This window comes from Protopterus annectens, chromosome 4.part1 (genome assembly GCF_019279795.1).
Source record: "Protopterus annectens isolate FY-2018-M chromosome 4.part1, PAN1.0, whole genome shotgun sequence".
Classification (NCBI taxonomy): Eukaryota; Metazoa; Chordata; order Ceratodontiformes; family Protopteridae; genus Protopterus; species Protopterus annectens.
Window position 1 is genome coordinate 967,630,002 of NC_056734.1, and position 24,378 is coordinate 967,654,379.

Consider the following 24,378-nt stretch of genomic DNA (forward strand, 5'->3'; position numbering starts at 1 on the left):
CTATTGTAAATGTTATTACTTTATTAATAGATCAGTCATATGTCACAAAATGGAAAGATTATTGGGAGCTAATTAGTATGCACTTCATGAAAATCTCCTTAACACATAAAAATATGATTGTAAATAACTCCTTGTTATGGTTACTAAAGGAATTTTGTACTTCACCTATTACACCTAAACATATGGTTTGTTACCCATTAAATATTATTATTAGTTATCGCAACTTTATATTCATGCACCCTAAGTATAGGGAATGGAATTTTATTGTATTTCCTATAATGTATACTCAGGGTATGCTTTTGTCATCTACTTCTGAAGGAACTCATTTAGCTATAGATAATGATCTAAATTACTGGTATCAGTTGATATCTGATAATAAAGTTAAAAATCTAGATTTCTTAAAACAAGAATTTGATCTAAGAGAAACTTGCTGGTTAGAGGTTCAGACCTAGACAACATCTCATTAATAAAAATAGATTTAATGTCTATAACTGTTAAAGAATCTATTCCAACACTGATTGATTACTTGATATTAAATTTACAACATAAAGTTTCTGATAAAGGTAAACTTTCATACATACATAAAGTTATCAGACAAGAAACTTTTTACAGTGTAGATTCATACTGGAATTATTTCACTTCTATTAATGGGGACCCACCAAATCAACAAGATAAACAATATATATTGGAATCTGCTTATAGAACTACGTCTTCCATTGTCTGGAGACTTTATACATGGAAATTTTTACATAGATCTTTTTATACACCTTTGATGATGAATAAAATAAATAATAAAGATAATCTATGTAAGAGATATAATGTAGAAATTAATGCTGACTGGGCTCATATGTTTTATGACTGTATAAAATTGAAAGAATACTGGAAGTCAATTAATGAATTTTTGCAGGCTCTTTTTACAGATAATTTCATTATTTCTAAATCTCTTATATTATTCAACACACCTGTACCTCAAAGTGTTACAAAGGTTAAGCTTCCATTGTTATGGTCTATTCTAGCAGTGGCTAGGAAAATAATAACTAGAAATTGGATTTCAGATACACCTCCTTCGTTCATTGAATTTAAAAATGTTATGAATATAGTGTGCCATATGGAAATAAACACAATTAGGACTAGAACAAACAGAAAAACATCTTATTTTATTGTATGGGATAATTTACAAAATTTGTTAAAAAAATTTTAATTTCAATAGCATGGTATTTTAGTTTAATTAATTGATCTGATTGTAGTGGATGTCTTTGTAAATACTTTAGTTGTTTTGTTGAATATTATAATAATACCTATTTTTAATTACTTGTTTAAAATTGTTATGATATTTCTCTTATATGTTAAAACAATAAACCTGTTTTGAAAAAAAAAAGAACAGACCTGAGCATTGCCATTTAGGTTTTTGACATAGCCATAGAAGGCCTTATGGTTATCCTTGGCAACTTTCTTTTCAAAACTAGCTTTAGCTGACTTGATGAGGGCCCTCAATTTCTTACTAATGCTGATTCAGGGATGTTTTTTCTACTTGAGATATATATATATAAAATGCATCTGCATGTGTGTGTATCACACCTATTTTTCCATTTGGTTTGCAGTTTGTCAGGGGTCTTAACTGGTATTACAACTTATATGGTTGGAACATTGAGTGAGTACTTGTTATACAGCAAGTTACTGATATCTGCTACCTAGGGTATGAAACATGCAAATTAGAACAAATGTTGATAGTGGGCAACTGTACTGGGAAGCTCAGCCATAATTGCTTCAAATCTAATCAGTCTTCTTTACTTGTAGAACTGGTGTATGAAGAGAAGATCACAATCCATCTATCTCCAGCTTCTGACAGACAAACATGCTCCTGAACACTACAGGTAAGAGATAACATAAAGTATGTTCCTGAGCACTGCAGGTAAGAGATAACATAAAGTATGTTCCTGAGCACTGCAGGTAAGAGATAACGTAAAGTATGTTCCCGAGCACTTCAGAAAAAGCATAACCTAGAGCATGCCGCTGAAAATATGAGTACCTCAGAGTATGCTCCTGAACACTATGGGTTATGGGAGACCTTAACGCACATGTTTCAACACTACAAGTAAGGGTCATTTTAGGATATGCACCGGATCATTAAATGTAAGGGTCATCTTGGGATATACACAGGATCATTACATGTAAGGGGCATCTTAGGATATGCACCGGATCATTACACGTAAGGGGCATCTTAGGATATGCACCAGATCATTACATGTAAGGGGCATATTAGGGTATGTGCCAGATAATTACATGTAAGGGGCATCTTAGTGTATGTACCAGATAATTACATGTAAGGGACATGTTAGGATATGTACCAGATTGTTACATGTAAGGGACATCTTAGGATATGCACCAGATCATTACATATAAGGGGCATCTTAGGGTGTGTACCAGATAATACATGTAAGGGGCATGTTAGGATATGTAGCAGATCATTACATGTAAGGGGCATCTTAGGGTATGTGCCAGATAATTACATGTAAGGGGCATCTTAGGGTATGTACCAGATAATTACATGTAAGGGGCATGTTAGGATATGTACCAAGTTGTTACATGTAAGGGGCATCTTAGGATATGCACTGGATTGTTACATGTAAAAGGCACCTTTGTTCAAACCTATTGCACTGCTGGAAAGCGTTAACTAATGGCTGTAGTTCAGAATACAACACAAAACAGAGGTAGCTAGTGCAAAAAACAATCTCAAATCTACCAGTTAAACCAAGAAAGATTAACTTTTTTTAGATTATTGTTTTTCTCACTATTAAGTCTTTTATTTATTTGCAGTTTGTTAACCAGGAACGTCCATTGGGCCGAGATGAGCCCTTTTTCAATGGATGCCCAGGGAGAAAAGCTCCAAGTACAGCTATAAGAAGCAAATATTAACAGAGTTAATACATACATTATTAGATAACAAAATCAAGCAAGATGTAATATAAAAATTAAACAAATCAAAAATTCATCAATAATGCAAAACTTCATTTCAAGTTGATGCAGGTGTTATATAATAAAAGTGACCAGAAGGCTGGTGTTAAGTGTAAATTATGGAAGAAGGAGGAAGGCATATGGAAGGAAAATGGTGCAGGTAGAGGGATACAGTGAGGAGATAGTTTCTTGGTTGAATCTGTAGTTCAGAATGCCTGATTATAACACTGTGCATTATATGGGTTATTATGATCAGGTCGGCAGTCATAACCTGCTTATTATATGTTTGAGACATGAATGCAAAATGAATTCACCTCAAGAACTAAGCTGAAGAGGTGAATCTTGGCTTTCATGTTGCGAACACATAATTAAGTGTTATGATAGGAGACTTGATCATAATTATTTGTAGTGGTTGGAATTTTATCTGCCCATGTGCTACTGGCTGCAGAAAGAAAAGATGCACTAAGTGTTTTATCAGCTTTTATAACCATAAAGCACTTAACAAGCTTTGTCAGAAAGACAATGCGTCTCAGTTTTTTATGTTAACACCCATGTTCTATGCTTTTCATTTGTCCAAATTTTCCTAGAATGAATTTTTGACTCATATGTTTGGTCCATTCCTTATAAAATGTTTTGATTTCAGGCAAATGACCAAGGATTGAAGTCACTAAATAACAATGTGCATTTGAGTTTCAGACTTTGTAGCATTCAAAAAATGCAGGGGAACACAAATCCTGTTTTTCTAGCAACTTTCAAAGCTTATAAAAAGTAGGTCAGGGACCCATTACTAGCATAGACAGCAGGGAGAAACAAATCTTCACTGTCATTTGGTGGTCACTGCAAGCGGATTTTGTCTGGGTAGTGTGAGACCTGACCTTAACAAGATAAGCAGGGGGTGCTTAACATTTATTAAGATCAGGTCTCATGCTATAGTAGTGCTTAACTGATTTGTCTTTTTCTGGATATCAAAGTGCAGTGACAGTGCTCCTTGCACTACATGTTAATACTGCTATACACAGTGCTCCATGCACTACATATTAATACTGCTATACACTGTGCTCCATGGACTACATATTAAGACTACTATACACAGTCCTACATGCACTGCATATTACTGCTATACACAGTACTCCATGCACTACATATTAATACTACTATCAGTGGTGGCTGGTGACTTCAAATCAAAGGGGGGGCTGCAGGAGACAGCTGAATGGGTGGGGCCAACTGGAAGGGGTGTGGCCATCCAGAAAGAGGTGGAGCTATGCGCAAAACCACAAAAACCTGGGACTTTAATTAAATACGTTGCCCTGGGTGCCAAACCGTCATTATGAGAATCCACTCAAGACAAAATGAAGTGGATAAGAAACAAAATATGTCCGTGCATTGGCTACATGACAGCTTGCTTAATATCTACATGGAAAGAAAATGATTGTGAGGTATGAAAAAATAAATTACTTTTTAAATGCATTACTGGAATGCCAGTCAAAATCAAGTATAAACAACAGCACTCAACTCAAACCACTTCTCCTTGCACTGTAGTTCTAATTATAATTTATATTCAGATTTATAAAAGTACCAAGTAACATGCTGAAAGCAGCAATCTATGTGATACCGATTACCCCCACTTGTAAAAATGTTTCTTATCCAAAAAAGACCTGCTGCCTGACAACAACTATCTACTTATTTCATGGGGAAAACATGATCAAAGTAAAAAATGAACAGCAAACAAGAAACAAGCTCAAGATAAATTGCTTAAAGGATTATTGCACAGGTTATGGACCACACATGATAGATTGGCATTCTGTTTAGTTTATGGGTAAAGCCTGCAAAGATTACTTCAAGTCTCCAACAAATGTAGTGAGCTTCTGAAAATACTGTAATCCTGTCCTTTATTACAAATACTGTCATATGCATTTCAATACCCAAGGCTTATACGCTATCTAGTTATGTAAATATTCTCTGCATGGCAACAACAAAAAGGCTTTCAATGTTGGTAATTCTTTAACGGTATGCTTATTAAAGCTTACTTGCATCTTAAAATCCCAGACAAGCTTACCTGATGGCCATTAAAGCATTGCTACTTAAACACAGAGCAACAGGCACTGCAACAACATGCATTTTCTGAATAATAAGGAACATAAATCAGCAGTATAAAAATATGACAGAACACCAGAACATTCTGCAAAATCAAGGACAGATGAAAAGTCACTGTAGTACTTGTGCCTACCTTGGATGGGGAATAGTTTGCACACTTACACTGCATAACTGCTTCTTGCCTTGCTTGGGCACATCCAGAGTCACTACATGGGGGAGTGGGGTGCAACAAGTATGTCACAATTTAAAATGTCTCTGGCTGATGGTGATGGCCCTGACACATTTATCAAACCTCTCAACCTCAGAGCAAGAAATCTGGAAAAAGCCATAAATAGAAGTGGGACAAAGGCCCAAAAATAAGGACAGTTTTTAAATATTGCTCTTCTAAACTTAGTAAGATAATAGAATAGTAGGTCTTGCATTAGTATGAATTTTCTGATGGGCATGAAATCTGAAACTCAAATGTCTGTCACTATTTTCTAACTTGAGTCTTTAATGATTTGCAACTAGTTTGCCAGAAAACCACAATTTTATGAAAAACAGACCAAAAATGGGATGCAAAAATATAAAATAGTCACACAATACAGCTGGGAACCTGTCAAAGAAGGAACACTTTTTTAATATTAGCACTGTTAAGTTGAGCAGCTGACAAAATAAGAGAATCTACATGCATTTCTGAAATAAAAGTAATCTCTAACGCTAATCATTACAATTATTTATTAATTTTAAACCTTCCACTTTTCTTCCAAAACTGACATTTTGTGGAGGGATTATTAGGAGGAGAGCAACATTCTGAGCCAAAATCAGGGGCAGTTGAGATGTTCGGATATACTTAATTCTATAAAGCGATTTATTTCTGTGTACCTCTCAAAACCTTAATGCAGGAAATCTGGACAAGGCCAAATATATTGGGGGAACAAACAAACAGTACTAAAATTTGCTCTTGTATAAACTTAAGACAGTTGATAGAATATCAGGTCTTGCTTTAGCATGCATTTTTCTGAAGGGTATGAAATCTGATAGTCAATGTCTGTCATTATTAAGTGACTTCATTCCTAAATGCTTTGCCAGAAAACCACACGTGTTATGAGGAACAAACGAAAATAAGAAGCAAAAATCTATTCATTCTTTGAAAATCTGGACAGTTCAGCAATGTAGTTCAGCCGGGAGAACTGTGTGGCAGAAATCCTAAATGACGGACTTAGCACCCGAGGTGTGGACAGTAAGTAACCCCCCCCCAAAAAAAAAAAACAAAGATCTAAGAGAAGTGATTGCTTCACTATGACTTTGTCACTTTCAGTAGTATTCAGACTCAATCAGTGAAAATATTGTGTAACAAAAAAAATCTGTGCTTGTAGACGTTTGATTTAACTGGTTCCTAATTGAACGGATCCAACCAAGAAATGGGAGGAGCTGATCAGATAATCAATAAACACCTTCCTGATTGTATTAAATTATATTCATTGTATAATACAGTACATTTGTTAGAGGGCATTTTAAATTTATTGTTTTGAACATTTTTCAAGTAAACAATGAAACAAAATGCATGCACCAATAATGATAAAACTGCCCCTTTCAGAACATTTCCATTATAAATGTCTACTCAAACTTCTACAGTCCATCAGTATCAGTAAATATGCACAATCTCTGCAGAAGTAAAAGTCATCTAAGTAATTCCACATTAAAGAGATCTGTAACTAATGAAGAGGTTGCTGCTAGCAAACAACTTTATATTTCATTGCTTCATCTACAAATAAAGTGCCTGTTTCCCTTGAGGAATAAATTGCCTTTGTTGCTTTAAAAAATGATAAACTAGTAATATTGCACAAGGGAATGGATGGCAAACTGATAGCAGGTTTATAGTTACTAGGTATCTCCGCCAAAGAGGACATTTTTAGGACTGGAGCATCCACCCCCTATAAAGTACAGCACAGTACAGTATCAGCAATGCATCTAAATACTGTGGGAGTTGAACCCACGGCTGCGCCCCCCTCACCCCCCGCTAAATATATATTCCAACTCTGAGGTCGCACTATAGTGGGGAAAGGGCAAAAACTCCAATCTTCACTGTACTGCGATCCCACGACATGCACCTTCATGTCCGGGAGTTTCGCTCATTAGAGCGTTCACTTACATGAACTTTCGTTCATATAATATAGACCCGAATCTACAGCCTGCTGCATTAAAAGCAGGTGTTCAACCTGATATGCTATTAACAAAGCAAGCAGACTCAGCATAAGCAGCACTAAACTCCTCTTCCCCTGAAGCTGCCAGCTCCTTGTAAAATCCACTTGACACTCAACTGAATCTCTCAACTTTGCAGCACAAGAAATCATGAAAATGCCAAAATGTACTGTTTTAACCCCCCCCCCCCCGGACAAAAGCCCAAAAACCAGGGACACATTTTAACATTGCTTGTATAATCTTGGGAAGTTACTAGAATAAAATGTTGTGTTACCACCATGCATTTCACTGCCGAGTCTAGAACTCAGGATCCTGTGCACTGCAGTCAGAGCAACATACCACTATGCCAAATCAGCTGTTTCTTGAAGGACTGAAAGACTGAAACTTAAATGGCTGTCATTTAGTGAATTCAGGTTCTCAACATAGTTCTCAACCTCTTAGCACAAAACACCTGGACAAAGCCAATAATGGAGGAATACAGCCCCCAAACATATTCAGTGAATTCAGTTCTCACCATAGCTCTTAATCTCTTAGGACAAACAACCTGGACAAAGCCAATAATGGGGGAATACAGCCCCAAAAATAGGGACACATTTCAAATACTGATCTTATAAACTTACAAAATTTTTAGAATAAAAGGTTTTGTGGTACCGTGTATTTTCTGAAGAATATGAAGTCTGAAATTCAAATGCCTGTCATTATTTAGTGAATTCAGTCCTTCACTTATTACAAAAATCCAGAAAACCACAGATTTTTATGAGGAACAGAACAGAACAAAAATATGAGACAAAAATCTGAACAGTTTTCACAAGTGGTGGTGGGTAGGGAATTCAGGTCCTTGGTACCTGTACCCAAGGTACAGGGTTTGAGCCTGAGTAACTTTACACAAACACGCACACACACACACACACACACACACACACACACACACACACACACACACACACACACACACACACACACTATATTCCCTTGCAGCTTCATTCTGAACCCAATTCCCTTGCAGCGAGAGAGTTCCAAGTACAAATTCCTTTCCTGGGAGTCAATCAGTAGCTTTACATGATTGCAGACATTGCAGTCTGATCCCTTTCCAGTCTATGTGGTAACCGCATAGATTTCTGGCCATCTGTACACTGATGCATGCATCCCTTCTCTTCATTATCCGGACTGGTTAAGCAGCAGTCCGGATAGGAACTTGCTGAGCATGCATGTGCAGTTCCGGGACTCGCAGCTAATTATTTTACAATTCTGTTTTGATTCATTTTACAGCTGCAGGGGGGAGGCTGCAGTCTTGCAGTCCAATAGCACGAGCAGCCCCTGACTACTATACAAAGTGCTCCATGCACTATATATTAATAGTACTATATTACAGTGCTCCATGCACTACATATTAATACTACTATATCACAGTGCTCCATGCACTACATATTAATACTGCTATACACAGTTCTCCATGCACTACATATTAATACTACTATACACAGTGCTCCATGCACTATATATTAATACTACTATACACAGTGCTCCATGCACTACATATTAATACTACTACAGTATATCATAGTGCTCCATGCACTACATATTAATACTACTATATGACAGTGCTCCATGTACTACATATTAATACTACTACAATATATCACAGTGTTCCATGCACTACATATGAATACTACTATATGACAGTGCTCCATGTACTACATATTAATACTACTATATGACAGTGCTCCATGCACTACATATTAATATTACTATATCACAGTGCTCCATGCACTACATATTAATACTACTACCGTATATCACAGTGCTCCATGCACGGCATATTAATACTACTATATCACAGTGCTCCATGCACTACATATTAATACTACTGTCAATTTAAAGTTGTTACTATTCCTCTATAGTTAGTTAATATCAAATGTATAGGAGTCTAGTTATTTTCAAATGAAATCAGCTAAAAGTAGATACAGAGTAGGAGACAGGGAAGTAATTATAAGAGCAAGATGGTTACAAATTATGAAGGAGTATTGAAGAGGTCTAGGTAAAAGGGAGATAGAGATAGTACTGGAGCGGGGTAGATGATAGTCAGACAGAGATTTTGAAGAAGTAGCTGTATTATGACCAGTTATATAAAACAGTGGTAACGTTTGGTTTAATTTCAACACGTCTTTTGGGTTTCTAACACCATGACAGGAATGGACCCAATTCCTAAGTCAAGGTCTGATTAAAGTTCACGAAATTAGCATTGTTTCAATCTTTGATGTTAGCCAGAAGTGCACTTTGCAGCCCCTGCAATGAGCCCAGAATTGACAAATCCTGCAATTCATATGGAGTTACATGTATTAGTAACATATCTAAGTGTGGTTGTAAATTCTTTTTTATAAGATCCATTCCTTTTACTATTATCACAACTATCTGGGTATCCTTCTTCCACATTGCCCTTGTTTCTGCCTGTAAATCCTGGTATCTTATAATTTTGTGTCTCTCTGTACATAAGACACTGTAGTTACCGGGTGTAGTAATTTCAGTGATCAATGCTACTTTTGCCTTCTTTTCATGGGCTACTATATTTGTTCTTTTCACATCTATTTGTTGGTAATTGGTCATCCCATGTGATATAAACTTCATCATTTTCTATAATGCTTTGTGTCTCGTGTCCATTGCTTCTCAGCTACTTCAGTATTATGTTTGTACAACCTCAATGCAACATTCTTGCCACATTATTATGCCTTTCAGCATACAGTTCTTCTGCCATTAGTATACCACATCCAGCAACAAGATATGTGACTCTTTCCAGTTCTGTTTTACAAAACCTGCATTTGTTTGTTTCTACCAAATGTTCAATGAACTTTGTAAAACAACGTGTATATAGTTCACTGTCCTGGGCCACCAGTATTAACCTTTCATCTTTTGGTTTAAATTTACCACTCCTTAACCATTCCTGCATTTGGTCCTGATTGACATGTGCTTGTTAAAAGAGTTTTCTCTACTTGCAACTATATTTCTTGCCTTCTTATCTGATCCTTCACCTTACAGTTTTTCTTTTGTTTTGTTAGCACATTCAGTTGTTGCCTGATTTTTATCTACTTCTGGTTTGATTTCCATTCATACTTGATGTGACAGCTGGGGAGAGATGGGTGAAGGCTGTCAGCCTAGTCAAATATAATTTGATACGTTATTCTATCAACTGTATAAATAAATGTAAAATACAGGCTTATGTTTTTAAATGTAAGAAAACACTGTAAAATGTGAACTTCAAGATTGTTGCAACATTGCCATATGCTGTAAGGAAAACCAAGTCAAGTATTTCAAATGGGTCTTTTTAAGTTGAAAAAATCTTATGAATCTCTTTAATGTTTTACCATTTGGCTCCAGTGTAGCTGGATGAAGGTTTCAGGCCCATTGTTTTAAGGCTAAAGTTTATTACCAGAATTTAGATGTGAACAGTGCTTTATTGCTCCAGTTTCTGTTAGAATATACATGTGAAATGTCTTCTGTTGTAAGTTTCTGTGCAGGTGTTACATTGCTAAATAATGCAGTTTGCCTGGGAAAACCTAAGTGTCAAAAATGATGTAATTTGGGGAGGGACCCAGCAAACATGTTTGTTAGTAATGTTTAAAATACTATTTCTCTCAAGAGACTTTTTGATCTTGGATATCTAACTTGTCAGCATTCTGCCTTATGCTCACATGTACGTTTTAGCACTGTGATTTCTTGTAGGAGTAGTTAAAGCTAGTAAAGATTAATTCGGTATTTTTCTTTGAAATCAGACCAGTCCTACTGTATTATTTTAAGCTTCTGTGTGATCTCTGAACTCTTAGACATCTCTGTGGTGTAGTAGTTTTGTCTTATGTTTTAATTATTTATTATTAAATATTTTTAAAACCTTCTACCTGTGGCTGATCTGTGTAGAGATAAGCTCTAGAGTACATTGCATATTTATAGAGGTTATTGTAATAGGCCACTCTAAAGTAAGCCTTGACTGTTAGTCATACTACCATTGGATATTAATATTGCACAGTAATAATTGGACACCCTTTGAAGTGCCTTTTAGTAGCTGATATTATTAACTGGGTGGTGGCAGTAATTACTACCATATAGTCTGGGTAAAGGGGCACAGTTGGACAATCTGTGTCAGCCTTTCCCAGGAGTGTCTGTGAAGTTGTATAAATACTTATCTCAAAGTGTGTGCGTGTTGTGTCAGCTACTTGGCAGGGACATGAAGCACTGGTTGGACAGAGAGGGTACTGGAGGTTTTAGCTTGCCCAGTAAGAATAATATCTGGACCCTCTAGCTGTGCCAGTGGGGAGTCTTATTGGGGACCTGGAGAGCAAGGGAGCAACCAGCCCCAGACTGACTGTGTTCTCTGTGTGCACTTAAGGGAAATTGTATTTTACTGTGTGTATTAGTTATCCTATCCACTTCTAGGAGACAATCTCCCTGGTGTTAGTGGTGAGGATTGAGGCGCCAGGGCATGGTCGTCACACTTGACACTGATATGCTTCTGCTAAATGAAGCAGGGAAGTCATCTTAGCCTTGTTCTCCTCATGTTTTAAAACTTTCGCTATATTTGGATCTTGTGAGCTCAGCAATATATACATGCAGTCCTACAATTGCTGATCTGTAGATGTAATCTACTTCAAGGAGGAGAAATATATAATTTTGGTATACACTGATTTTTATAAATGATTTGATAAGCATGAAGCATTTTACTTGTTTTCCTGCTCAACTGATCCAGTATCTTTTGGGGCCAGTCAGTCATTCCAAAACAGTAAATTAGGACAGGAAGAGCAAATTGGTTTATAGCTCATTCCTAGATGTCATAGCTGTTTTCAATATTAATTTTAATCTTCTAAAATATTCCTTACTAAGTTTTATTTACATTTGTTCATGTTTTACTGTTGATCCTTCATCAGTTCCCAAACAGTTATACACTCCCTCTTGCTCAAATTCTTTTATATCACACTCCTGTCCCAAACTGATGTTTTCTTGGTGCTACAGCTTTCCTGCTTTAATGGTTGCTTTTGCACATTTATCAAGACCAAATGACATTCTTATATAATCTGAGAAGGTTTTGACCACTTATAGCTGTGCTTTCAGTTCTTTATTTGATGAACTATATAGTTTTAAATCATTGACAAAGAGAAGATGAGAAGTCTTTACACTTTGATGTTTTCTGGGAGCTAAATTGTAGCCATGACCTAATCTGTTAAGTAGACAGCTTAATGGGTTAAGGGCAAGACAAAAGAACAGTGGTGACAGTCACCTTGGAACATCCCCCCTTGAATTTTTATCCCTGGAATAATAATTTGCCCTTTATCATGGCTTAACTTCAAAGTGGTTTGCCACTGTTTCATGGTCACTGTAATGCAATTGATCAATACAGGGTGGATCTTACATATTTCGAAGCACTGTTTTATCCATGAATGTGGGATGCTGTCAAATTGTTTTTGTATTCAGTCCATGCCATACTTAGATTCTTCCCTTTTTACAGTTGTCCATTATGACTTTATTTAACAACAAATTATCCTTTGTTCCATATAACTTTCTTTTTTTACCCTTATGTTCTATTGGCATGATTGAGTTTTCTTCTGAATGACTATAAACTCCATTGGCATAATTTCCAATATATAGTCTCTACATCACTGGAAGGCAAGTTATTGGTTTACAGTTTTTAAGATAGGTTGCATGTTTACTGCTGAGGAGGAGTACTGTTTTTCCTGTTGTTAATCAGGTTGGTGTCTTTTCGGGGTTTGTATAAAAATAGTTTTAACTTATGGCTAAACTTATTTATTTCTTTATTTGCATTTGTTTACCAGGGTGGTCATCTGGGCCATAGTGAGCCCATTTTCAGTGGAGGCCTGGGGAGAAAGGCTCCATGAGTAACAGGTACATATGCATCATGTGAATACAATGCAGTGAGTACAATTCAATGGAATATACCACAAAAGTAACATATTTAATGATTGGATATATTACAGGTATAATAAATTGACAAGCAAAGCAGAAATAGTAAGGCTTACAACTGTTATTAATACATAATAAAACTTAGAAATAAATGTGGAGGCTGTTAAGTTTTGAGAGGAGACAAGTCTTGTAAAGATGTTAATACTTTTAGCCAGAAGTTAGATACTGCATCTAGGCCTGGGGTTTTCCAATTAGGAACTTTTCTAAATTTTGTTTCAATTTCTCTGGATATTGCTTCATCCCATTTCATATCCTGTACATTTGAACTTCTTATTCTTTCTTTTCCATCTTCTGTCCATTCAGCATCTTTGTTATATTCCACATGATCTTCATAGATACATTTTCAAAATGTGTCTAGTTCTTCTTTTCCTGGTGTTGTTTCAATTCCCTTTGCCTTGTTTTCCATTTCTCTATAAAACTTTCTGGGGGCATCATTAAATTGCTTATGCAGTGGTGGTGCTGCGGTAGCGTTGTCGTCTCACAGTAAGACGCTGTCTGGTTCGATTCTCAGCTAGAGCATCTTCTGCGTGGAGACATGCGTGAATGGGCGTACCTTCATTGAAGGTTGTGCAGCAGAGCTGGCAACTCGGTATGTAAAAATCAACTGTCAATCATTAGTGGACTGGAGTTCCGCTGTGGTGACCCCTAACCGGGAAAAGCCGAAAGACACAACAACAACAAGTACTTTCCTTTATATTTTCTGCATATCTTTCTGCTTGTGCTGATCTCTTTATTATTTGCAGTAGTGTATGATAGATCCTGATCTCTTCTGATATTATGCATTGCTTTTATGACATCTATCTTTCTGAGTACTTGTGTTGATCTGTTCTCTCTTCTGTAATCTTCTGACAGTGACACTTCTTGTCTTAATTGCTTTACAGTTTTCTCTATTCAGTATTTCCATGATGGCATTTGATTTCTACCCTTCCTTTCCCTTACTACCCTATGTTTTTTGTGGTAAGACTTTATCTGTTATTAATTTCGCTGTGCAGTAATATATCCTATTTATTTCTATTATATTGCATGAATTTCTATGAATAGTCCTGATTACTGTGTTCATTTATTTTATCAAACTTCTAACATTGTAGGTCTTATTGACTTTCTGTAATCTGTTTCTTTCATTGATCTTTATATCTAAATAACTAAATGTGTCTGTAATTTTTCTTTGTGGAGCTTTTCTCCCCAGGCCTCTGCTGAAAAAGGGCCTTTTCGGCTCAGTCAGACACCCCCCGGTTAACAAATGTAAAATAAAATAAAATAAAATAAATAAATCAAATCTTAATATGTCTATTCCATCTCTATTAAATCAGTCCACTCTTCCCTTAGATCATTTTCTTCTAAACTGAGGGCATATTCTTTGTTCTCTATTTCCTGTGGGCGTTATACAAAAAGTTCCAGAGCATCTTCCTATGCCACATTCTCTTCAGTTTCATCCTGTGTCATCTGATGCTCTTTCATATGGGAACTCAGTGGCCTATCACTCCACAACATTGACTGCTTCATAATTGCCACAGTTTCCTGTTCCTTCCCTTGGTGTGCAACTCCAACTGTACTTTTATACTGGTTTCCCATTAAAGGCTCCAAAATTTCTTGTATGGCAACTGATCAGATGTTTCCTGCACCACTTTTCAACCTATTTTTGGGATTCATTATTCTATGCTACTGTGATATTTTCAGAGATAGGTTTTCTATACTAAACCCTTTACTTCTCAAGTAATCCATAACCTTATTTTCTATATCTTTAACTTCTCCCTTACTAATCCTCCTTTCTACTTTTCCTCTTTGCTTTCTTATTTGTTGTATTGTAAAATTTGTTTCTATACAGATGCTTTTGCCTGTATTTCTCTTCAAATATTTTTGTTGCTGTTGTTTTTGTATGGATTCGTTTTGCTTTCTTCTTTGCATAAATATTGCATCATATTAAATCTCTTTTTCTTCCTGTCAAAGGAAAAAACTTCAAAGACCAATACACGTAAGGTTCAGTTAAGGTACATTTAATAACTTAACAAACCAAAAGAGATGGACAAGGAGTGAATACTCGATACCAAAACCGCACAAAATTCACTCAGGAAGTCCAAATGAGGGTATGAGACCAAATCACCTGTTTTTTTACTTCTTTGTGTTCACGCATTATTTTACTACTGAACTATCGTTGGTTTGTTATTGTTTGGTCTCATACCCTCATTTGGACTTCCTGAGTGAATTTTGTGCGGTTTTACATTTAATAACTTGCAGCAAGGAGACAAAAACATGCAAATACAAGATTTTGCCTAACTACTAACAGGAAGTATGCTATTCTTAGACTGTTCTGACGTAATCAAACACAACTTTCAGTATTGTTCTTCAACAGATGTTGCTCAGATTTTCTGCTGATATGACTAAATTTGTGAGAAGCTTTTTGAGAAAAACAACCTGGCCTTGGTGGGCACTAACCCGTTACAGGCCCCTGTTGTACAATTCTAATACGTGTTACATTTCAAGGTACTTTTCTAACTCAGGCATAAGCAAATGCTGCTTACAGTTCATATTTTCAAACAGTCTTTGTTCTAATTATCTATAGCTTCTGCAGCTGTGTATTTTCTCACAGCACAAGCGGAACTCCTTGTCTAAGTTTCATAACATTTATACAAGTGGTATTGTTCTATTCATTATTTTCCTGACACAAGCAGAACTCATCTGCTTCTCAGTAAATTTCCAAGGCATAAGCAAAGATTTTAGCTGCGCATATTTCATGACAATACAAGGTCAGAAAGCATCTGCAGTTTGTACAGATTTATGCAGTATGAAATAGAATAAATGTGTTAACCCTTTTCAAGCTCTAAATGCACTAAGCATATTACTAATACATATTTTTCTGACACTTCCCCATGTCCATATTTCTTTTTTAGTTGACTTCTGTTCCTCCTTACTTCAGGGACTCATTGTTCCTTCATGCTGTGATATAATGTGTGTTAGACTTTTTACACTAAATCATTCACTTTGCAGGTATTTCATAACTTCTGCTTCACTTTACTAATCTTCCATTCTACATTCCCCCTTTATGATCTTATGTTTTGTATTGTGAAATTTTCCATATCTGGGTGCCTTTACATGTATTTCTCTTTGAATATCTTTTTGACTGCTTTTTTTGTATTGATTAATTTGGCTTTTTCCTTTGTATAAATATTGCACCATATCAGATGTCTTTTTCCCATGTCCATATTTTTTAAACGTTTAAAAATCTCTAGATTTTGCTCTTTGTATTTTCACACTTCCTCAGTCACTTCTTTTTCCAAACGTCCCAAGGTTTCATGGTCTATATAATGTTTTTTTATAAATCTGTTGCATTAATGAACACAAATTTGCATTTGAAGCTTTTGACAGTTTTTCTTGTGCAAATATTTTTCTTTCATCTAATTTCTCTCTATTTTGTATATCCTCTGTCTGGAAATTCTGGGCTTCTTCCATAACAGTAACAATACATAATTTCTTTCTTATCCTCAGTTGTGCACTCTAGTCTCTTTATGGCTTTTTTTTGGCCTATCTGTTTTTGTGATTTTTGTGGACTACTGCTTCCTTCTACAATGGGGGGGCGGGCATCCTCTCTCTGAGCCTGGTCTAACCCCATTGTAGGAATGTTTCCATATCTTGAGGATTCAACACTGTCATTTTTCCAGTTCTGGCATCAGTGTGCCTACCAGGATTGGGCACTGTTTTATCCTGGGACTTGTGCGCCCAGCTGTCTTTTTTATTTTTTAACCTACTTCTGTCCATGACTTATGCTGTATAAAATACAGTCTATGTATCATGTTGCCTTGGTGAGATTTTGTAGAAACAGGGTCCACCTCATGAAGTTACTCAACGAGACTTAAGGATAAATTAAGTTCCAGCAACACTACTCTCCTTTGCTTGCTGATTTTATCATCTCTGCTTTTGAACCCTAAGGTTGGAGATTACCCATAATCATCACATGTACAAAGCTGGCAACAGAGTAGGTAGGAATTTAGCTGAGTTTTAAATGATTTTAGAAAGTGTTCTTGTTGTATTGCTTGTGAGACGGAGTTCCAGGGCTTAGAGAGGTGGTAGGAGAATAGTGATTTGCCAGCAGAATTGTTTGGTTTGGATACATGTAATAGGTATTTGTGCAATGAATGTAGTGGCCTGGAAGGGTTATATATCTGTATGAGGTTGGAGATGGATGGACATTTCTAGGTTTATACACAATGTTATGGTTTTGTGGAAGTTGTGAGTAGGTTAAATAATGTGGGAATTCAAGACACTGTAATTCCCTTAGAGTGGAACAGTGATGGGTTCTTTTTGGAAGGCTAGCAGTGAGTTATGCTATTTTGAAGTAACATTGCTTATCTTTGTTTAACAAGGTCACTTGGATACAGTTAAAGATAATTGCATAATAAGTTAGTGTAAGAGTTAGGCAAGAAGAGAGAAGAGGCAATGTGTCTTCTGAGAGGAAAGGTTTGACTCTATTGAGAGAATGCAGTTTTTGGTATTTTTTCACTATGTTTTTGGATGTGTGTAAAGTATTAGGTTCTCATATGCACAGATACCTAGCAATTTAGTATGTATGATAAGGTCAATTTCTGTTTTGTTGAATGAGTAAACTGAGAAGGTGGTTTTGTTGATTATAAGCTGTTTGGGAGTAAATAGGATTAGTCTGGATTTATTAGGGTTTAAGAATAGCTGAGCAGATGTTAGCCAGGTTTCTATACAGGAGAAAGACTCCTGGGTAATTTTTTTGGGAGTTTGTTGATGTTTTTGCAGTACAGATAACTGTAGCATCATCTACATACTGTACTAGGTCTGCAGTTTTACAGGTTTTGTTTAGGTCATTGATGAAGATATTAAAGACAGTGGGTCTGTGGTACTCTGACTGGAGCAGAGAGGAAGGATGAGATGTCTTTTTGACACTTGACAGCTTGAGCACTGTTTTGTATGTAGCTATGGAACCATGATATAGCAGTGGTGTCCAGTTCTGGGTTATTAAGTTTGTGTACAAGAATGAGTGAGAGAACATGTCAAAGGCCTTGGATAAATCAAGAAACAGGGCGGCTATAAGGCTTCTGTCAATCCTATAGATCATTGCTGGAGCCTTGCTGTGTCCTGACAGAGTGCTCTTCAAACTATCTGGAGATATACAGAGCTGAGAATATTTTTCTGGCATTTCAGAGTTGTGTACTGGTAATTGTTGTTTGACAAATTTTATATCATTGCTGGCTGACTTCAGAGTTGTGCACTGTTATTTTTGCTTCACTGTATAGTTTTTCAGATCTCTGCTGAAGGTGTTTTTCTCCCCTCCCCCTATTTCTCTGTCTTAAGTTGGTATAACTGGTTTTACATCCTGTGTGTTATCTAACTATCTCAAGGATTACTAGCATAAAATTAGACCCTCCTAGTAACAGCCTGCATATCATTGATAGAGCCTTCCTGTGTCCTGAAAGAGTGCATCTCAAACTATCTGGAGATATATAGAGTTGAGTATATTTTTCTGGCACTTCAGAGTTGTGTACTGGTAATTGTTGTTTGACTAATTTTACATCATTGCTGGCTGACTTCAGAGTTGTGCACTGTTATTTTTGCTTCACTGTATAGTTTTTCAGATCTCTGCTGAAGGTGTTGGTTTTCCTATACCCACCCTCCCTATTCCTGACTTGTTTATTTGGAGGCTTTTGCAGTTGCCCACCCCCACTGTAGATTTGATCTGGGACACTCCCCCCAGTCCCATATCTTTACCTCATTCTACCTAATAGACTCCTTCTGCACTTGTTTTTAGTAATTTTTAATTTAACTGCATTTTTAAAACTGTTTGGTCTAATATTGCTACGTACTCAAGTGTGCTAGCTTGCACTGCATTTGAATTGTTTTTACTGCTGTTTTATCTACTTTTCTGTATGTATATATATATATATATATATATATATATCAATCAAAAAATTACCTTTCCTGTAACTAGTGTAGTCCAGATTCAGATGTAAGCTTCTGAGCCCTCCCCCCCAAGCTTTCTGTGTTAGAGGGAAGCCTTCTAGCTTATCAGTGGGAGTGGTGAGCACTAGGTAACTTATCTACCACATAAGGAGTGGTTCTGGCCCAGAAATTGTAGTTATTGGCCATTCGGGCAGTTTTTCCATCGCTTACAACTTTCTGATTTAAAAGCCCGCATTTGCACTTGTTTCCCCCCTTTCCTGTAACTAGTTTAGTCCAGATACAGATTCTTAGTTTTAGCACTTGAATTAACTTATTCGTGATCAGCACTTGTTCAGAACTTTTAAGCAGTAAATAACGTTCAGAACTTTTAAGCACTAAATAACCTACTAATTAGTACAGCACTCAACCTTCCTCATTACCTAGAGGAAAACAGTTTTGGTACTTACTTTCCTCACTTGCTTAGAGAAAAACAGCTCTTGTACTCACTTTCCTCACTTATCTAGAGGAAAATATTTTTTTATTCAGGCATGTCCAAGGGTCAGCTCCCAGTGTTCTCTCCTGTCTATCTGATGAATCTGGGCATCTTGGGGCAATGTAGAAGTTGCCTCATGTACACAGACAACCCTCTGCTCCTACCACCCAACACTACAACCTGTGAGAGATGCAATTATCTAGCCAAACTGGAGGTAAAGCTCTCTCCAATCAAGACTGAACTTGACAGTCAAGAGGAGAAGGTAAACACTTGCACCACACCACACTTATCACATAGTCTCACTAAACCTACACCACCAAAATCCACACATACAAACAAAAAACATTCACGGAGGCTCTCAATAATAATCTTCTCAAGCAACAGAGACCTCCAAAGCAGAAATGCAAGCAACCTCCACCCCCCAACACAACCCAAATGACACATAGCCCGCAGACTCCGTGTGCCACTCAACTACACCAACCAATAAGGCAAAACAACGTACCCAACACACTAGTCATAGGTGACTATAGTCAGGCACACTGATGTCCCACTCACCAGGCTAAACAAGGAGAAGGTTACTGCCAGCTGCCTGTCGGGTGCCAGGATCCACCACATAACCCACGCACTCAAGTCACACCACAACAAGTACAAATATGACTCTGTCATTGTCCATATTGGTTTGAACGATCTGAGATGTACCTCCCTGGACTACATCAAAAGAGACATGGAGGAGCTCTCCGATCTTTTAGCCCAGGCAGGTACAACCCTAGCCCTGAGTAGCATTCTGCCATCACCCAGAATGATGCCGCAGTACAAGGACAAAATGATTGACTTCAACAATTGGCTAAGCTTCTGGTGCCATTCTAAAGGGATCCAGTATCTGTTTGCCTGGGATGACATGGTCGACAGACCATGATGCTTTGCAGATGGCCTGCACCTGTCATCCCTGGGATTCCAGATACTGGTTAAGGTTTTTGCCGCCCCTATAGTGCCTTTTTTAGGCAAGGTTCAAATGACAAATTCACCATTGTAACAGGAACAGGCAAGCAAAAACTAAGGGTGATGTTACTCAATGCTAGAAGTCTAAATCTCAAAATGTACTCACTCGAGGCACTTCTTAAAATGGAGAACATCAATATCTGTGCAGTGACTGAGACCTGGTTCAAGGCTCCAGAGAGCACCCCTGCACTACCAGGCTATAACTCATACCACACTTTTCAGCCATGTAACCTGGACCAGAACACCAAAGGCGGAGGTGTGTCCATATTCATTAAGGATATCCACACCTCCGGGCTAGTTGCTCAGCATAATGCAGCCAAGGTTATCCAAGTGCAACAAACTCTGGGCAAAACTGCAATCCAAACTGTAGCTTGCTACAGATCACCCACCATGCCCCAGGATTCCCACTCCTCTTTTTCTTGATGTACTGGAAAAAATTAGGGTTCAACCAAACACCCTAATAATGGGCGATTTCAACTATCCCACCATTAACTGGCAAAACTACTCATGTACCAATCCTTTGCTCAATGCTTTCTGGAATTCATAAACTCCAATGCCCTGGATCAACTTATCCACATCCCCACCAGGGGCAACAATATCCTAGATCTAGTCATTACCAACATTAGTGACTGGTGTTCCACACCTGAAGTCAACGCCTCATTGGTCCAATCCGACCATAAGCTAATTACCCAAGATATCCACATCCTGACCCCACCCCACATTAAGGAAACCATGGTAAAAAATTTCTCCAGAGCCAACTTCATGCTTCTTAAGATAGAAGTGGTGAACTTCATGACACCCATGCAGATGGACAATACAGTTATGACTACTGAATCCTACACAATTGCACTTTATAAGTACTTGCATGAGTGCATGGATTGTGCTATCCCAAACAGAACCAAGACGCTATCCTCCAAAAAAAGGAAGCCAATCTGGTGGTCCCCTGCCATAAACAAACTGTACAACAGAAGGAAGAAACTGTTGCAAAAGAGAGTAAAATCCCATGAGTGGAGGAGCTCCCTGGTCAGCCTCAGTAAGAAGCTGCGATTCCTGATAAAATCCTCCAAAGCTAGTTACAAAAACAAAATCACCACTGATTCTAAAGGCAACCACAAAGCATTCTATAGGTATGTCAAGAATCTCAATGGCAACACTCAGATCTGCTCTGAGTTACAGCACAATGGTACTAAATATACAGACCCAACTGATATTGCCAACATCCTGGCAGATAGGTTCAGTGCTAACTTCACCCCCCTCTCACCCCCTAAAGAGCCCATCTCTATACCAGAAGAATGCAAAGTTCCTGTAATCACGGCTGCACAGATAAAAACCACACTCTCCAAAGCCAAGAACACAGCATCCATGGGACCAGACAACATCCCAGGCTGTGTTCTACATGAACTACAGAACGAACTGGCAGCCCACCTAAGTACCATGTTCAATCATAGCCTCACCTCAGGCTTTGTGACTGCTGAATGGCGCACAGCGAATGTTATCCCACTCCACAACGGTGGAGCCACCACGGACCCCAGAAACTACCACCCTATTAGCCTGACAAACCTGGTCTGCAAGGCCATGGAACATATCATCATGGAACTTATAAACAAAGACATTGGTAATCTCCAAACTCTGGACCCCACCCAGTTCAGGTTTGTAAAAGGCAGATCATGTCTCCTAAACCTGATAGACTTCTTTGAAGCAGTCACCAAAGCCGTAGACAAGGGTAAGGTGGTTCACACAGCCTATCTAGATCTTGCCAAGGCTTTCGACACCATCCCCCACTCTGGAATTATAGATAAAATCACTAAACTAGGTATAAATCCCTATGTCACAAGATGGGTTGCCAACTGGCTCACTGACAGAACCCACACTGTGAAAGAAGCAGACTCCAAATCTGACTTCAGACCAGTGACAAGTGGAGTACCACAGGGTTCAATCCTGGGTCCTCTCCTGTTTGGTATCTACTTCTCTGAAGTACAGGCTAACACAGAAGGTCTTTAGCTAATAAAGTTCGCAGATGACTGTAAACTAGGAGCCATTATCGAAACTCCTAACAAAGTGGACATCCTACAAAAGGGCCTCACTGAGACAGATGCCTGGTGACAAAGCCATGGCCTCAAGCTCAATGCCAAAAAGTGCATTGTCATCCCCTTTGGCAAAAACTCTGTACCCATGAACTACAACATAGGCGGTAGTGTACTTAACACCAAAAGTGTGATGAGACCTTGGGACACAGGTTGACAGTAGTCTCTCCTTTGATAATCCCATCGCCACAGTAGTCAGGAAATCCTTCTACGTGGCACACCTCATCACAAAAGGTTTCTCATCCAGAAAAAAGAGGTCATTGTTCCCCTCTACCCATCAGTCATTAGACCCATTATAGAGTACAACGCCCCTTTTGGTATGTACCTCACAAGACATCTGCAACAACAGGAAAGGCTGCAGAAATACCTCACAAAGAGGATTACTGGCCTCAAACAGATGCCCTACGCAGACCGTCTCAAAAAACCCCAGCTTTACTCTGTCGCATATCGCCTACTCGGAGGTGATCTCTGCCTAACATACAAAGCTATGTCAAACGCAGAGCTGTTGGACATGCTGCACTTAAAGAAATCCCAACCCCTCCGAGCTACACGCTCTAGGGACCTAAACCTTGTCACCACAATAAACAGAACATGCCGGAGGGATAGATTCCTGTCCCAGAGACTTCCCATACTCTGGAATAAACTACCTATCTATATCAGACAAAGTTCCTCATTAGCACTCTTCAAGAAAAAATCTTGATGACTGGATGGGAAATAGGAAATTCACCCCAGGGATCACCTCTGTGGCTCTGCTCGACAGTGGCACAGGAAAATAATTTTCTTGGGTGTCAAAAGCCAGGGTACCTTTTTGGCTGGGCTTGTATAGGCCCCAGGGCCGATAGCCTAGTACCTACCTATGAACCTATTTGTGTTTACTATATTGCTGATGCTAAGTAAATCAGTAGAAGTACTTTTTTTGAGGACAAAAACTATGCTGAGATGAAGACAGGAGGTTATTTTGTGTGAGGTAATGTATGAGTTGTGACTAAATGCAGTTTTTAAGTATTTCTGAGAGAGGGGTGAGGATGGCAGTTTGCCTGTATTTGAAGAGTTCAATTGAATACCCTCTTTTGTGGAGGGGAAGAATGTGGCTTTTTTGCAAAGCATAGGGACATATGCTTCACTGATGTAGTGATTTATTAGAATTGAGATGGGGTAGTCTGTTCCTTCTGCAGCCATCTTAAGGTATTCACCAGGGGCTAAGGTGGTGTGTTTCAATTTAGGTAATAGTTTTTTTTTATGTAAGTAGTGCAGACTGGTTGGAAGGAGAGGTTATGAAGGGGAATGGTAGGTGGTGCTGTTGTCTGGTTGTTTAAATTAGGGGAATTTTGAAGTAGTGATGAGACTGACTGAAGAAAATGACAGCTGAAAACATCAGCACAGCTGGTAGAGTTGTTGTTAGTTTTAAGTGTAGGAGATGGTAAGCACAGACTTTGTCTCTGATCTTACCAGTGAGAAGCACCAGCAATGATTTAACCAGCAGTGTAGTCAGTCAACATTGGTAATGATCAGCAGTTCAGGTAAGTGCCACCAGTCCTGACTGAGCTTCCTATCATCACACCTGTATCTGCCACTTAATTATCACTACCTGCATCCTCTACTTTGCACTGTAGCTCTCATATATCAATATTCTGGGGCTGTTTAGCCATGACAGTATCAAACTTCTGTCCTCTGGTTATAATTGGTTATAATAGTAACAGGCCTAAG

At 38.0% G+C, this 24,378-nt stretch overlaps 1 protein-coding gene across 2 annotated transcripts in view; it reads left to right on the forward strand.

Moving 5' to 3' along the window:
• Nucleotides 1-24,378, forward strand: part of ECEL1 (endothelin converting enzyme like 1) — a 2,857,191-nt gene that overhangs the window by 2,545,472 nt on the left and 287,341 nt on the right. For both annotated transcript variants that reach the window (XM_044070676.1, XM_044070677.1), the window contains one exon: nucleotides 1,798-1,874. In XM_044070676.1, coding sequence (XP_043926611.1) covers nucleotides 1,798-1,874 — 77 coding nt within the window. The remainder of the gene's footprint in view (nucleotides 1-1,797; nucleotides 1,875-24,378) is intronic.